We start from the raw sequence: 15945 nt of genomic DNA, 5'->3' as shown, positions 1-15945 counted from the left end.
ACATGGAGATCAATGCTTGCTGCAAAGACTTTATAACATTAGATGCCTTCATAGACTTTCTCTTCTGTATGATCTTTTGTCTTTGGAGGTCACTCCTTCCTGCAAAGGCTTTACCACATTGGTTAAATACATAGGGTTTTTCAGCTGTATGTATTCGATGATATTCAAGACCACTGCTTCCTGCAAAGGGTTTACTACCTTGGTTCCATTCATGGGGTGTTTCTCCTGTATGTGATCTTTTATGACATTGGAGACCACTGCTTCCTGCAAAGGCTTAACCACACTAGTTACATTCATAGGGTCTCTCTCCTGTACGTGTTCGCTTATATATCTGGAGAGTACTGCTTTCTGCAAAGCTTTACCACATTGTTTACATTCATAGGGTTTATCTCCTGTATGTCTTCGCTTATGTATTTGAAGGTCAACACTTCTTATAAAAACTTTACCACATTGCTTACATTCACAGGGTTTCTCTCATGTATGTCTTCGCTTATGTATTAGAAGGTCACCACTTCTTTTAAAAGCTTTACCACATTGTTTACATTCTTATGGTTTCTCTCCTGTATGTGTTCGCTTATGTATTTGGAGAGTACTGCTATGTGCAAAGGCTATACCACATTGTTTACATTCATAGGGTTTCTCTCCTGTATGTGTTCGCTTATGGATTTGGAGAGTACTGCTATGTGCAAAGGCTTTACCACATTGTTTACATTCATAGGTTTTCTCTCCTGTATGTGTTCGTTCATGTATTCGGAGAGCAATGCATTGTACAAAGGCTTTACCACATTGGTTACATTCAAAGGGTTTCTCTCCTGTATGTGTTCGCTCATGTACTTGGAGAGTACCACTTTGTGCAAAGGCTTTACCACATTGTTTACATTCATAGGGTTTCTCTCCTGTATGTGTTCGCTTATGGATTTGGAGTTCTCCCCTTTTTACAAAAGCTTTATCACACTGTTTACATTCATAGGGTTTCTCTCCTGTATGTGTTCGCTTATGGATTTGGAGAGTACTGCTATGTGCAAAGGCTTTACCACATTGCTTACATTCACAGGGTTTCTCTCCAGTATGTGTTCGCTTATGGATTTGGAGAGTACCGCTTTGTGCAAAGGCTTTACCACATTGCTTACATTAATAGGGTTTCTCTCCTGTATGTGTTCGCTTATGGATTTGGAGAGTACCGCTTTGTGCAAAGGCTTTACCACATTGCTTACATTCATAGGGTTTCTCTCCTGTATGTGTTCCCTTATGGATTTGGAGTTCTCCCCTTCTTACAAAAGCTTTATCACATTGTTTACATTCATAGGGTTTCTCTCCTGTATGTGTTTGCTTATGGGTTTGGAGAGTACTGCTTCGTGCAAAGGCTTTACCACATTGTTTACATTCATAGGGTTTCTCTCCTGTATGTGTTTGCTTATGGATTCCGAGATGACTGCTTTGTGTAAAGGCTTTACCACATTGCTTACATTCATAGGGTTTCTCTCCTGTATGTATTCGTTTATGTATTTGGAGTTCACTCATTTTTGCAAAGGCTTTAACACAGTGGTTACATTCATATGGTTTCTCTCCTGTATGTTTTCGCTTATGGATTTGGAGAGTACTGCTTTCTGCAAAGGCTTTACCACAGTGGTTACATTCATAGGGATTCTCTCCTGAATGTGTTCGTTTAAGTCTTTGGAGGACACTCCTTGTTCCAAAGTCTTTACCACATTGGTTACACTCATAGTGTTTCTCTCCATTGTGTATTCTTACATGCCTTTGACTACGACTCTGATATGCAAAGGCTTTACCACATGGAATAAACTCAGAGTGTTGCTCTGCAGAAGAACGTCTTTCATGCCTGCAAATACAATTGGCACATGTGAAATTGTTCTCGCATTGATTATACTGATGAGTCTTTTTATCTGTATGAATTCTTTTAAAAATTGGCTTCATTCAAATGAGCAATCTAATGTTAATGTAATATGCCTTTGTTTGCATTCAAAGGTGTTCTCCTCATTATGGATTGTTTTACATCTTTGAGGATAAATGAAATGGGAACAGTATTGATTATCTGGCTCACATTTATAGCATACTTTTTGTATAAAAGGTTATTCACATATTTGAAAAAAAAGGAAGAACTCAAAGTCTTTGCACACTGATTGCATTCACAAATTTTGTTATCATGAGAGTAATACTACATTTGGAACGTGAACAAACGCAAACAGAATATAATTTCTACTACCCTAATTCTCATTATGATTTTCAGCAGTTTGAGTTGGTAAATGTCCCCAATAATGTTGGGAAACTAAGTACTTATAAACTTACATCACATTTAGAATGTCACTCAAAGTATGTTATACTGCATATCCTCTTGTTGTTCTGAAAAATTGAAAGGTATGTGGCATCTTTCAATACCCCTATGCTCACAAGGGCTGTATCCATAGTAACGTATGACAACCATATTAAAAGAGAATAACAAGTGTAAAGGTTCCATATTACATTCACACACGTGACTTTTTTCCTCATAGAGATGTAGTATAGCGATTAAGGTTTTTCCACCAAACCATTTTTGAATCTTATGAACTGTCCATCTCACTAAATTTAGCAATGATATTACAAGTATATCATTGAGCTCAGATATACTATGGATTATTTGCTTATTACTAGGTTTTAGACATATACTTGTCACCTAATCACTGTGTGTTCCTTTTGCAATAGCTAAGCGATATGAGACTGAAGACAATCGCACTTGTACAGCATGGCTCTACTAGGCTTGATTTAAACAGTAACATACCTGTTAAGCCATTATTTCTCTGTCTTTGAACTAATGGAAAGTCTTGCAAACAATAATTACATATCTGCCATAGACATATATGATTTTATGAAATTCAATAAACATCCATAACTGAAAGCAGTGCTTATTGTACCCTATTGGTTTTCTTTACTACTTGTAGCACACGTTAAACTTTCTTCATAGGCATTTTCTCATCAGCTTGCAGAGGAAAATTACCTTCCAAGACTTCTAGAAGTTTGGAAATGGTCTTCAATTGTATGTTCTTCCCAACTGTAACCTAAACACAGTACCAGAGAAAGTATGTTACATTATTGGCAATTAGGCAACATTTAAGTTACTAACTCCATTGAACTTTAAAACCATGAGTGATTTATTCACCATATTCTTCCTCATTCTCAATTAAAATTACAAAACAAAAAACAATAACAAAGAAACAGTTGTGCATACATGTTATAAAGTAAAAAAAAAAAAATCCAATATTACCTATAGCTGTGAGATTCCTATAGGTCTCTACCATCACACCTTTGTAGAGACTCTTCTGAGAAGCATCCAGCAAAGCCCACTCTTCCTGAGTGAAGTTCACATGCACGTCATCATAGGTGAGTAAATCCTGTAGGATTTGATAAGTGTGCACAAAGCAAAATATACAGACAACAGTGTAAAGGTTTATTTCAAAATGAATATTCGCTGACTGCCAGGCCTACCCACATAGTACTTTTTATCCAGTCTTTCACAGTTGGACAACAAAAACTTAAGTAAATAAATGATCTCTGGGAACCTGATGCCTTAGTTTTAAGATGTTCTGTATGGAACCATGTAGAATGCTGGTAGACATTATTGTTATTGAGATCAAATATGCAAGAGTTCCCTTAAAACTGCAGTTTCCTCTCACCTATCCATGTCACAAAAGACCATTTCCATCTCCCCTTCCCTTCTTGTCACATGTTTCCTTCCCTTCTTAGCCCCCAAGTATGGACAGACACCCCCTTCTCAACCATAGCCAATTCTCCCAAAGACCAAGCAGTCTGTCTAAAGAACAAGCCCACTATCTGTTTTCCTAGACAGAACAGTCTCATAGTAGCCCACAGAACTGCCACACAATATCAGGGAAAGCTTCCTCTGCCAATTTCCATGTGACCAATTTTCAACTTTTCTTCAATAACTAAGGCAACTACACCAAGAACAATGTGAACCTGACTAATATTACCTGTGCTAGTATGTGTATAGAAATAAAATAAAATCATATTTCCTGACTCCAATAAAAATAACTCAGTCACCCCTAAACTGTTATAAATCTGACCCAACAGTTACTACTCATCCCTCTTCCAAACAGAGAGGCCTCATGCTCCAGAGTTCTGTCATTGTAGATGATCAGAAAGTTGAGCTATTGCTCTATAGCTGTTCATGACCCTTTGTACTTTCAGGCTAAACCAGGCCCACGGGAGCCCATATACAAAACAATGCTGAATGATAACTTAATGTCTGCTTCCTGCCATATGCATTATGCTCCAATCTGTCCTATCCACCCACCCAGCACCATCAACACCTGAGAAACTTCTGCATGTCAGAAGCTCCTTTTGTAACAAGAATTGAAGTTCTGTGAATCATGCCATTTTGATAACAGGGAATAGCAAGATAAAAGGAATCTAATCAAATATTTCTGAAGGATGATCGCTGACAGCTCTTTACTACTACCTTCTAAACTATTTATAAAACTAGTCACACAAAACTGAATACAGAAGGGTCATGAATTCTAGAAATCAAACCATTACTTTTCCAATGTTGTCCTATGGCACACCAAAGGCAATGCCTGTATATGCACACTGCAGAGTGACATTTAAGTTCCATACCTTGCCACTCCCAGGGCTACCAAGCTACCCCCACCCCTGTAAATCCACACTCAGGAAGAGTCAAAGGACAAGGGCCTCTGTTATGATCACTACATGTACCAACAGAACCACACTCTGACCCACAGTCCATTTAGAACCAGCAGATCGGACTCAAATAGCTCTGCAGACTTGCTTCTCCTGTACTGTCAATGGAGATTACTATAATAACCAGGGGATGGCTTGTGGTCTTCCAGGCAGCTTGTAACACATGCATCTGAGGAGAATCCTGTAGAGAATCTGCAAGCTACCTTCCCCTAGTGTTCCTGATTGTTAGTCCTGCCCATAGTCCCTCATTAGCATGGAAAAGTCAGCTGGGCCTCAGGGCAACAGCAGCTCCTTCCACTGTGGGATCACAGAGCAAAAGATTTAGACAGCTAAAACCTTCCAAGCTAGGCTGTTACACCCTACATGCAGACATGGCCCTAGTCTGGAAAATTTACATTTATAAGAATGTTCTAGTCCTGGAGACCAAGTAATTTCCACTTAAAGGCCCAAGGTCCTTTCTTTATATATTCAATTATGCATGCAATACCCACTACAGCCACCTCTACTTCTTACTGGGGAAGTCCTGCAGCCAACCTGCAATCAAATTCATACATTGACAATAATTTAAAAGTGAATGTGACTATGACTTTTAAAACTAGAAGCAGTTATTGGGCGAGAAAAAGGAAGAAAAAGAAGAAATAAAATGTAAGGACATCACTGCTCCTAAGTATGGTGGAGGAGAAAGTATATTATACACAAAAGAGTGAACATAGCCAGACCCAATTATACCTGGGATAGTATAGAGTAGACATGACCTGGGACCTTGTGGAGAGAGGAAGGAGGGCAGAAGCAAGAGCCAGATCAAGATGATTAATGATAGATGAAAAGCCCAGTTCCTAAATGATTGGATTGCATAAGGAATGGCAGCTGGGAGATTGGCAGTCCTATTGCTGGGGTAGATGGCGAGGTATGCCAGCAATATGGTGTCACAACGAGGGCCTGTGATCTCATTTGACATTGCCCTAATCTGAAAAATGCCTGAAGATGACCAGTATGGAATTTAACTGATTGTGCAAAATTGATTACTCGACTCCTCACAGTGAATGTCAACTACTGCCAAAGCAGAAAGGCCTCACCTACCTTATTCCTCCTCCTTTTCTGTGCTGCAAGTATACCAGCTTCAAAGTTGGTCAGTGAACTCAACCTTATATCTGTCCCTCTTTATTTGTAATCCCCTAATTTGTAACCCTGTAACCCAGGGAGGTTAGACAACACTCATTCCCTGGTGTCTTTTGTCTCACTGATCAGTCAGAACCCAGCTTGACAGGAGTTGTAGGACTGTTTTCCAAGCCCTGGGCAGCAGAGGGAGGATTAGGAGTTCAAAGCAAGTCTTAACTGCATGGCATAAAGAAAGTAGGAGCTACAGGAGATGTTTCTCTAAACAGACAGATATGAAATCTCTTTAAAAACAGGAATGAAATTCTTAATTTTGGGGCAATATTGGAGAACAGAAACACTTAAGAGATCACCCATGGATAGTGAAAATGAAATTTAAAATCTAATACCAAAAATGAACTTTTTAAAAAGAAAAAAATAAATGAAAAAATATATTACTGTACTGATTTGAAAAAGATCATGCCCTTCCTGGTAGAAGGAATGGCAATAATAAGATAGTGTTTGACCTTGCCCCTATGATCTTTGTTAACTACTGAGATCTATAATGTGCCACACACAGCTACAGCTACTGGCACGTGTTTATATTTCTGAGATCACTTAAATATGTCACCAAGGTTTGCACATATCTTATAATACAGATCATAAAATGGGAATTCATCACTCACTGGCTCAAGCTAACCTGCCCAAAATAAACACCCACCAATCTAGTTTTACTAATAACCATTCTCTGTTGTAAACTTCTCTCTCAATTTATGATTTGATTTTTTGTGTGAACTTGTAGTGTACTCAGTAACATGTGATCAGGTATTCTGAAAGATTTATAAGTACAGAGGACAAGGAGATATGGAAAAGAGAAAGGAGAAGTTTTTTTGCCTTTCCCCACTTAGGATCTTTTCGCTTTTCCTCTTAGATAGCTTTCATAGGTAACTTTTGACAACTTAGTAAAAACTCCATAACCACTTCTTTGAGTGTCTCATTTTCTTCCTGTGACTTCTGACCTGCAGGCTAAAAGTTAGAGACCAGCAGTTCCTTCTGAGATAGAGCAAAGGCCACACTGCTTAATCCTCTGCTGTTAGGCTACAGGTGTTAATCACCGAAGCCATGTCTTCTACCCTCAGAAAGAGCAAGGAAGGTTTTAGGTTCAGGTGCTCAAAGCAAGGCTTAACTACATGGCATAAGGAAAGCCTGAGCTACCAATGTTGCTGTAAACAGTAAGATATGTAATCTCTTTAAAAATAGGAATTAAATTATTGATTTCTGGGAAATATTGGAGAATAGGAAGAAGTAAGAGGTCAGAGCACCTATACATAAAGAAAATAAAAATTTAAAAAATAATACCAAATATTGGCTTTTTAAAAAGATAAATATAATTGAAAAATATGTCACTATACTGATTTGAAAAAGATCAGGCCTATCTTGGTAGAAGGAAAGGCATTTATGAGATAGTGTTTGACCTTGTCCCTAAGTGCTTTGTTAACTACTAAGATCTATAATCTAACACACACAGCTACAGCGAATGGCATGTGTTTTACATTTCTGAGCTCAATTAAATTTGTCAACAAGGATTGCACAAATCTACATAATTCAGATCCTAAAATGGGAATTCCTTACCCACTGGCTCAAGCTAACCTGATCAAATAAAACACCCTTCAATCTAGGTTTACTAAATTACATCCATACATGGATACAGTCTGTAAAATTACAAAATCATTCTCAGTCCTTGAATCAGGTCCTTCTCCATAACAGTGACCCCTGCAGCACACTCCCTTTTCCTTTGGTCTGTGACCTAGCTCTTGTCAGCACTCTTTTACCTGACAGTGTACACAGTAAGCTGTTCCTCTGGTTCTCATCCTGCCAAGTATATTTCTCCACACAAGCCCCTGACACAAAGGTTTTGACAAGATGCAGTCTTATAATAAAGTTACTCAGAGGACACAGCTGGGACCAAAAGGAGAGAGTAGGTCCACAAAGGACCTCACAGATGTCCCCATCTGTCTGGCTGATGCTGACAATCCAGCCTCTGGGAAGAGATATTACACAATCATCCTTTGCTAAGATGCTTGCTCCTCCTCTTTGTGGGAGATGACATTGCACTTACCATGTCTGAAGTTCTAAGTTTGCCTGAGCTAACCTCACAGCAACCAGCAAAAATAAGAACCGGTTCCACAGAAACACTGAGATCAGCTGAGTTACACAGAGGAACATGCAGGCTTAGTACCTGGAAGAGTCACCTCCTCTTCTGACTGGCAGCTCCATGTGGAGGCTCTAATTCGCTATTGAGTCTTGAGTGAAGTGAACACCAGGCTTAGGGTTAGAGTGTGCTGTAGAGATGCAGCCAAGTGGTTCCAGTCTGGGCCAATCCTTTTCCAGATCTGCAGATTTGCAGTTCAGTAGCACCAGTGTGTCTCCTCCAATACTCTGTTCTCTCGCAAGCCCTTGGGAGAGGCTAAGATTCCTGATCCTTGCTGCCTAAGTGCCTGCCTCTCCCCTTTCTGGGCAGTGCCCCTGGGTTCACTGCTTTGAAAGTTTGGAGTTTGCCTGAGCTCCAATTCCAGCGCTCAGGAGGCAATTCCCCTTCTTCCTCCTGGAATCAAGGTGGATAGCTTACATTTCCCCATCAATCAGCTGAAATTGGAGTTACCAAACTGTCCACAGGTGGTCAGTGCCCAAATATTAGTAACTGAAGAGAGATTTTAGGACATAAGATTTTGTGTTGTGGGTTCAGGCTGGGTCCAGGTAAACTGCAAGTACTTTCACCCAATGGCTATGAGCGAAGGCTCAGAGCAATTAGGACACATGTCAGACACTGTGGAGCACTCTTGTTAATCAGCACATTGTCCTCAGTGGGTTGTCAAAACAAACATAATAACAACAAACCCACACCTATATTGGGAAAATATAACACTGTACTGATATGAAAAAGATCAGACCTTTCTTAGTTGAAGGAATGATATTAATAAGATAGTGTTTGACCTTGTTCCTATGTGCTTTGTTAACTACTGAGATCTATAATCTGACACACACAGCTCCAGCTAATGGCATGTGTTTTCCATTTTTGATACATTCTATCTATATAGTACAGATCCTAAAAGAGAAATTCATTATCACTGGCTCAAGCTAACCTGCACAAACTAAGCACCCACCAATCTAGTTTTATTTAATCACATGCATTATTTAATACATTTCACGAAATTACAAAAGTATTCATCCTGCCTGACTCTCATCCTTCACTGGAATGGTGACACCTGGAGCAGATTCCCTTAAGCTTTCGTCTATAATCTAGCTATCTCCTGCCCTACTTCACCTGACAGAGATAACAGTAAACCATTGCTCCTGTTCTCTACTGAAGGTAGAAGAAATGAACAGTTCATTATATGACTCAAATGAGCTATTATAAAACACTATTTTGCTACATTCTTTAACTCAAAAATTTAGGAATTTATATCAAGAGGAAAGCAAGGTCATTGCTCTGGGGAGCAGCAGACCAGGATCAAGGCTACCTGAGTCAACATAGCTTGTCTTAGAAACATCTCTATGAGGGGAAGACGAGACAGCTCTCCCAGAATTAACATGTCATCCCAGAAAGAAATCGCTTCATATACAACTAAAATATTAATTGGGAAAAATTTCTTAATGACAGCATGGATTCAGCTGCGGCTAATGCTCAAACACCAGGCAGCCAAAGACAGGTTTTGAATTCCACATATGCTCTCATCCATAAGTTTCTTTCCTGTTCAGTCCCCAGGTTATTTTGAACAATTTAAATATGGACTAGAGATTACAAATCCTACTTGAGACAGCTAGGAGATTTACACAGCAAAGACCCCCAGAATCACTTATTAAGTGCCTCAGAGCCCTGAAATAGCAAGCCATTTTCCAGTGATGGGTTTCTGAGTTGGAGTTCCCAGGAGATAAGAAAAATAGCAAAAGTAGAAGGTAGAATTTACAACAGCTGCAGTGGGAAGAGCTTACACAAGCTATGTCTTATGCCAAGTAAACTTTTTAAGAGTAGCATCTTGTATCCTACTTACAGGGATAAGTGGAAAGAAATGGAGACCTCTATGAAGTCTGCAGAAACTAGCATACACTGGGAAAAACTCAGGAGAAGTCTAATAAAACAACCCTGCACAAGGGAACTGCCAAGTATCTGAAGAAAAACATTACTGACCAAGCCCCCAGTGGACTTGGGGACCCTACTCAGTGCAGGGAGGGACAGAATTATGGCATAGCACAGCAGAGACGGAGGTGGAGTTGACTGGCACAGCAGAAGCAGGTTTGCAACTTCCCCTCCTTGCCTGCATTTTTTTGTATTTGCTGGAACCCTCGCACCAAGGCTGGCCAGAAATTTCCGCGGAAAACCTTTGGTACCCAGGCCCATACGATACTAGGGCTACTGAGCTTCCCACACCCCTATTAATCCACACTCAGGAAGAGTCAAAGGACAAGGGCCTCTGCTATGATCACCACATGGACCAACAGAACCACGGTCCTTGGTACCAGCAGATCTGACTCTAATAGCTCTGCAAACTTGCTCCTTCTGGCCTGGCAAAGGAGACACTTTACAATCACCATGACATGGCTTTTGGCCTTCTTCACAGTTTGCAACAGATGGCTCTGAAGAGACTCCCATAAAGAACCGCATAGTACCTTCCACTAGGGTTCCTGATAGAGAGGCATGGACAGAGTCCCTCATTAGCCTGGAAAACACAGCTGGGACTCAGACAACAGCAGCTCCTCCACTGTAAGATCACAGAGCAAATAATTCAGACAGCTGAAGCTTTCCTGGCTCAGCAAATCTGCCACAGTTGCAGACAGAGCCCTAGTCCGGGAAATTTAAATTCGATAGACTATTCCAGTCTCCCAGAGCACTTATTTTCCTTTTTAAAGTCACAGAGCCTTTCTTTGCAATTAAAGAACATTATTAAATTATACAGGCAATGTCCAGTGCAGCCATCTCTGCTTCATACTTGGGAAGCCCTGCAGCCAAACTGCAATCAAATTCACACAGTAACAAAAATTAAAAAGAAAACCTCCCGCCAGAAGGCCATCCTGTACTCCAGCCCCGGACCTGACCAAGGACTCTCGCTCGCGTGGGAAGCATTCAGCGAACCCTCTCCCAGACTTCTCCTCCTTTTGGCCCCGAAGCCTAGTTCCACCCCGGGGACCCCATTCTGTCCTAAGCTCTTCCCTGGTATCCCGCGTGGGATGCTGGAGGCTGGGAACCTGGTGCCTAGAGCTGCCCTTGTCCACCACCCACCGAGTTGGGTCCGTGCCTTCCCACGGCCAGACAGCCACCCGGGGCCATGTGGAAAGCGTCCTGCAGTCCTCCTGCTCCTGCCTGCCCAGGGCAATGGAACTCTGGCCAGAAGCGAGTTCTCTCCCACTCCCCTCTTTTCCCCACACCGACGGCACCGCAGGAGATGACCTGGCACTTACCATGTTTGGAGTTCTGAGCTTGACTAACCTCCTCTCACAACACCCAGTAGAGTCACGCATAACACATCACACAGAAACTCTCATGACTGCTGAGTTACAGAAAGGAGCTTGCAAGCTTGACCCGGAAGAACCGCCTCCTCTTCTGACTGGCAGGTCCATGTGGAGGTTCTGATTGGCTATTGAGTCTTGAGTGACATGAGCACCACCCTTAGGGTTAGAGTGTGTTAAAGAGACACAGCATAGAGGTTCCAGCTTTGGCCAAAAGTTTTCCAGATCTGTAGACTTGAAGTTCATTAGCACAAGAACCTCTCGTCCAATTGCTTACCGGTCTGTCCTCCCATCAAGCCCCTGGGAGAACGTAAGACTTCACATCCCTGCTATTCAACTGCCTGCTTCTACCCCCATGTGGGCAGTAACACTATGCTCACTGCTTTGCAAATTTGGAGCTTGCTTGAGCTCCAATCACAGCACTCAGAAGGTATTTCCACTTCTTCCTCCTGGATTCAAGTTGGATGGCTCTCACAGTCAACAAATCAGATTAGCTTCAAAAGATTTTGCAATGCATTTCTTCAAGTGTGGGAGCATTGAGATTTTACTCAGGGAATCTAGACACATTTACACATAGGTTTGCCAACTCCTATGAATATCAAGTTAAATCCTTTTCTGAAGATGGTCAAATGTAAAAACTGAGATATTGAAGGGCATTCTTACCTCATAGTCATCCACAATCATCCATAAATTATAAAAATGTAGGATATAAATGCATCTAGAAAGTACATCTTGTAGTACAGGTCTTAGCTGTAAATCAAGGGACAGCTGAGAACTCATAATTTGAACTCCACGAAAGTGGGAGCTTGCAATATGGGCGTGGTCAGAAGATGTTAAAGCCTGAAAATGCACCCAAGTGTCACACCTCTTCCAAAAAGGCAGACCTGTGTTCCTTCCCAAACTGTTCCACAAACTAGGAAACATGTATTCAAACTTATGAGTCTACGGGAGCCATATTAAATTAACTACCATCTGTCTCCTCAAACGTGAAAACACCTGTTTATCTAACATGACTCTACCATATCCTAAAGAGAGACTATTATGCTTTCAACATACAATGTCACAAAAGAAGCCTTACCAGAAAGAATCAGAGCATTATAAACAATAAACAGAACAAACAAGACCAAAATTCAACAGGGAATCCATCAAAACTAATAGTTTCTTGTTCAGCAACTTGAGATTATGATGAAATTGCATAAGTCACAAGGTCTTAGGTATTCCCACCCTTTTAGTTCTGTCACCTGAAGCACACACAGCTTTGTTTCCTCAAAGTCACTATCTTCTTTCAGCTTTCCTCAAAGCTGGTGTTTGTATCTCAAATCTATAATGTATAGCACTCTCTCTTATTTTATTGAAAGTAGGTTAGTGGGCTACAGGGATCATTCAGTTGTTGTTAAGAGCACTGCTCAAACCCATTTCACTTCCTAGCACTCAAATGGGAGTTCACTCATCTGTAGCTACACTTCTATCAAAATACTTGAGTATAAGCTGGTACGTGGCAATGACTTGGATGGTTACATAAGTGGTGCATTTGCTCTGAATCCTGACATCTAGATTTAAGATTAATGATATCAAAGTGTACCTCTGTTGCCAAGGACCAAGCCTGGGCTTGGAGAGTGGTAGAGAGAGAAGGGGTATCTGGGAGCATGAAAACAAAGGACTGGTAGTCAAGTCCTGTGACCAAGCTGTCAGTCTATGCTCTGCAGGAGACAGCTTCCCATCCTCCTTTCGCTGTATTCTGTTTTCTTTCTGATCTGCTTGCTCTGCAGGTCTCCAGACAGCTCTCTGTCTATGTTCTGCTGGAGACTCTTCACCAAGCAGCTATCTCCTGCTATTCTAAAAAATTCACTCAATAGTTCATCTCCTGCATACCATAACCAGAATCTATTATTATATCTCTCAACCCAGCCATTTACTCCAGGTTTCCTTTTGATGGTCTTAAAATAGCATCCTGTGTCCACAGGAACTTAATTCTTATGAGATAGCAAGCACACATTTTCTTTTAAACTTATAAAAGCAGATATCTGCCTGCCTCTGTGAAGCATAAAGGCTAAGCTCAAACTGGCTGGGTGCGACCCAGGCCTGAAATTACCATTTCTACCACACATGAGACTAAATTTGCTCTTTCCCAGGCTGATCCTGAAATCAGTAATCTGTCAGCCTTTCTGACCCGTCTAGCAGGTCCAGGTATTCGAGGGTCTCGAGGGGACCTCCTCCTAAGAACCAAATGGGGGGTAGAGAGGGACGAGGGCCTTGTGCGAATAACTACACGGAAACCGTTCTGGAATGCATCAAAGCCCCCAAATGTATTAGCCAGGCCCGAGGTTTAAATGCACAATCAAAAGGGGAAGTACAGATACTTATCAGTGGGAGGGGTAGGGCAATACAAGCAAAAGGAGAAGTACTTATGTGAGGGGGGCAATAGAAATTCTTTTGGCAGCTACACGGGGAAGCAGGAACTTGGTGGTATCAGTGTGTGGTCAGGACATCGGTGATGACCTAGGGCTGGAACATCCCCTGGTTCTCAGAATCCATGTGTTCGGTGTCCTGCTTTTGACCCCTTTTTCTTCTCGGGGGAAGAGGCCCAATTCAGAGATCAAGAGTTGTCTTAATAGCTCCCAACATCTCCCCCATTTTAATATTTTTATAAAGGCATATTGTATAATAAATCTGTAGCCACGTTTTTAACGATCGCCTAAACGTCTGTTTGCTCACTGGGTGATTCTCTAAAACCACGAAGGACCCAAGGACAAGTCATCTATGAGGCTTGAATTAATGGTCCCAGTCTGTTGGGTATAACCTGGGCCAGCAAAGGGATTTAGGAACGAAGCAAGCTCCATGGGTAGAGGTAGAGGTCTGATCCCCAGTGTGCAATGTTAGGGGCCATATACAGGATTGACTCTCATGCCCACAGATTTTTACCCAGAGTAACCCTGACCTGCTCCTGTGCCATTTTTCTTGGGGGAAGGACCCTAGGGCACTCAACCTTCATGCAATCAGACATGCCTCTCAGAGATTAACAGCTTCCAGACTAATCTCTGTGCAGTACTTAGTCTTACAACTCTCACGGGCGACTGCTTCAAGTTCCAACTTTTCTATGTGTCTAGCCTGGGAGGACTGTTTAGTTTCCAGTGTGGCGAGAACGTATATTACCATGTCGGAAGCACAGACTACGGCAATCTATAAATGATTTGTGGCATGAGACTGATGGCCGAATTTAGGGGGAGGGGAATGATCTTACTTAAGCATTTTATGGAAATTGAGTCTCTCTCCCTTAAATGAGGGTGATGAAGCAGTATCTACGTCTGACTCTTTTCTAGTAACCTGCTTGTTATCGCCAACGTCCAGCCGATGGTAATGAACTGAAACAAATGTACTTGAAAGAGATGAATCAATTTGAGATTTAACAAATTGGGTCAATTTTTGAAATGCCCAAGGACCGAAGGAGAGCAATAATAGGAGTCCCAATAGGGGTCCTAAAAGGGAGGGCAACAAGGTCAGGGGGAGGTTGAAAACCAGTTTTAGTAGTCCACCTTTCTCCTAGGGCATTGTAAATGCGTGTGTATGGGTGTAACTCAGCTATCTATAGTTCTAAGTATCTACTCTGGTTCCTCTTTAGGTCTTAAACTTCCTTCTTCGTAGGTGATAGTAGATTCCTGTGTAAGGAAGTAACCTAGCCTTTATTCAAAGTGATAGTGTAATGCCAGAGGTAATTCTGAATGTCACTGAATAGGCAACTTTCTTTCTGAATTCCAAGCCCATGGTCAGCTCAAGGACTATCTAGGATGCTATCTTTTGCCTCCAAATTTTTATCTATATAATATGTTGCTCTGACAAAGCTATGGAAATATTTCTATGCTTATCATTAACAAAATGGGCAGTACGTAGCTGCTAATCTAAAGCTGTGGTAGATACCTTTTTAAAGTTTGCATTTTCAGATTATTAAACCAAGGATCATTTTCTAACTCTAATAGGTCGCAAAACATAAGCAGGTCTCTTACAAAACCATAACAGTAGATTTCTTATCTAAATTAGGATCTACACAATAAATTGATTGACAAGAATTATAATGAATATAAAAAGACTTGCCAAGATTGGCGATCTTATCTCTTAAAGTTATCTAACAATAAGCATATAGGTAAGGTACACAAACTTTCATAGCTATAAGGATCTGGCCTGAATGGACAAAAACAGTGTCTCTGACGAAAGCATCTTGTACATTCTCTGTACCAGTCTTTTTGCCTCATTAGTCAGCTTTTTTAGTTGTTTTTATTTTAAGTTGGCACCAGGTTGGTACCCCTTGCTGCAGCCCATGGTGGAGATATGAAGTTTCTTTATCTGTTTGTAAGTGGCTGCTCTCAGATTTCTCCTCTTTTGTGCACTCAACACAGCTTTCTGGTCATCACTGTCAGGGCACTCACAGGTCACAGGTCAGCCTGTCACATTGGAAGCTAGCATGCTCTTGTAAGCATTCTGTGGAAAAAACAGAAACATTCCCTGTTTTCCCCATATTAAGTATCTGAACAGGATCATGGCATGTGCCAATAAGTAGATCCTTATTATCTGCCCTAGACACTATTATATCCAGTTTTTCCAAAAACAAAAATGTGATCCAAATAATGTGCACAGGGATAT

At 41.2% G+C, this 15945-nt stretch overlaps 2 protein-coding genes across 4 annotated transcripts in view; one reads left to right on the top strand and one right to left on the bottom strand.

Annotated features, from left to right (window-relative positions):
* The window catches only part of Gm4724 (predicted gene 4724), a 286090-nt gene that overhangs the window by 222742 nt on the left and 47403 nt on the right, over positions 1-15945 (top strand). The window lies entirely within an intron of this gene.
* Zfp965 (zinc finger protein 965) lies at positions 832-11360 on the bottom strand. Its single transcript, NM_001242944.1, has 4 exons — positions 11263-11360; positions 3260-3386; positions 2993-3053; positions 832-1840 (listed from the first exon to the last, which is right to left on the bottom strand). The coding sequence occupies exons 1-4, from the start codon at positions 11320-11322 to the stop codon at positions 1132-1134; spliced, it is 957 nt and encodes a 318-aa protein (NP_001229873.1). The 5' UTR covers positions 11323-11360; the 3' UTR covers positions 832-1131.

This window comes from Mus musculus, chromosome 2 (genome assembly GCF_000001635.26).
Source record: "Mus musculus strain C57BL/6J chromosome 2, GRCm38.p6 C57BL/6J".
NCBI lineage: Eukaryota > Metazoa > Chordata > Mammalia > Rodentia > Muridae > Mus > Mus musculus.
Note: the sequence above shows the minus strand (reverse complement) of the source record. Positions and strands in the feature narration are given on the sequence as shown.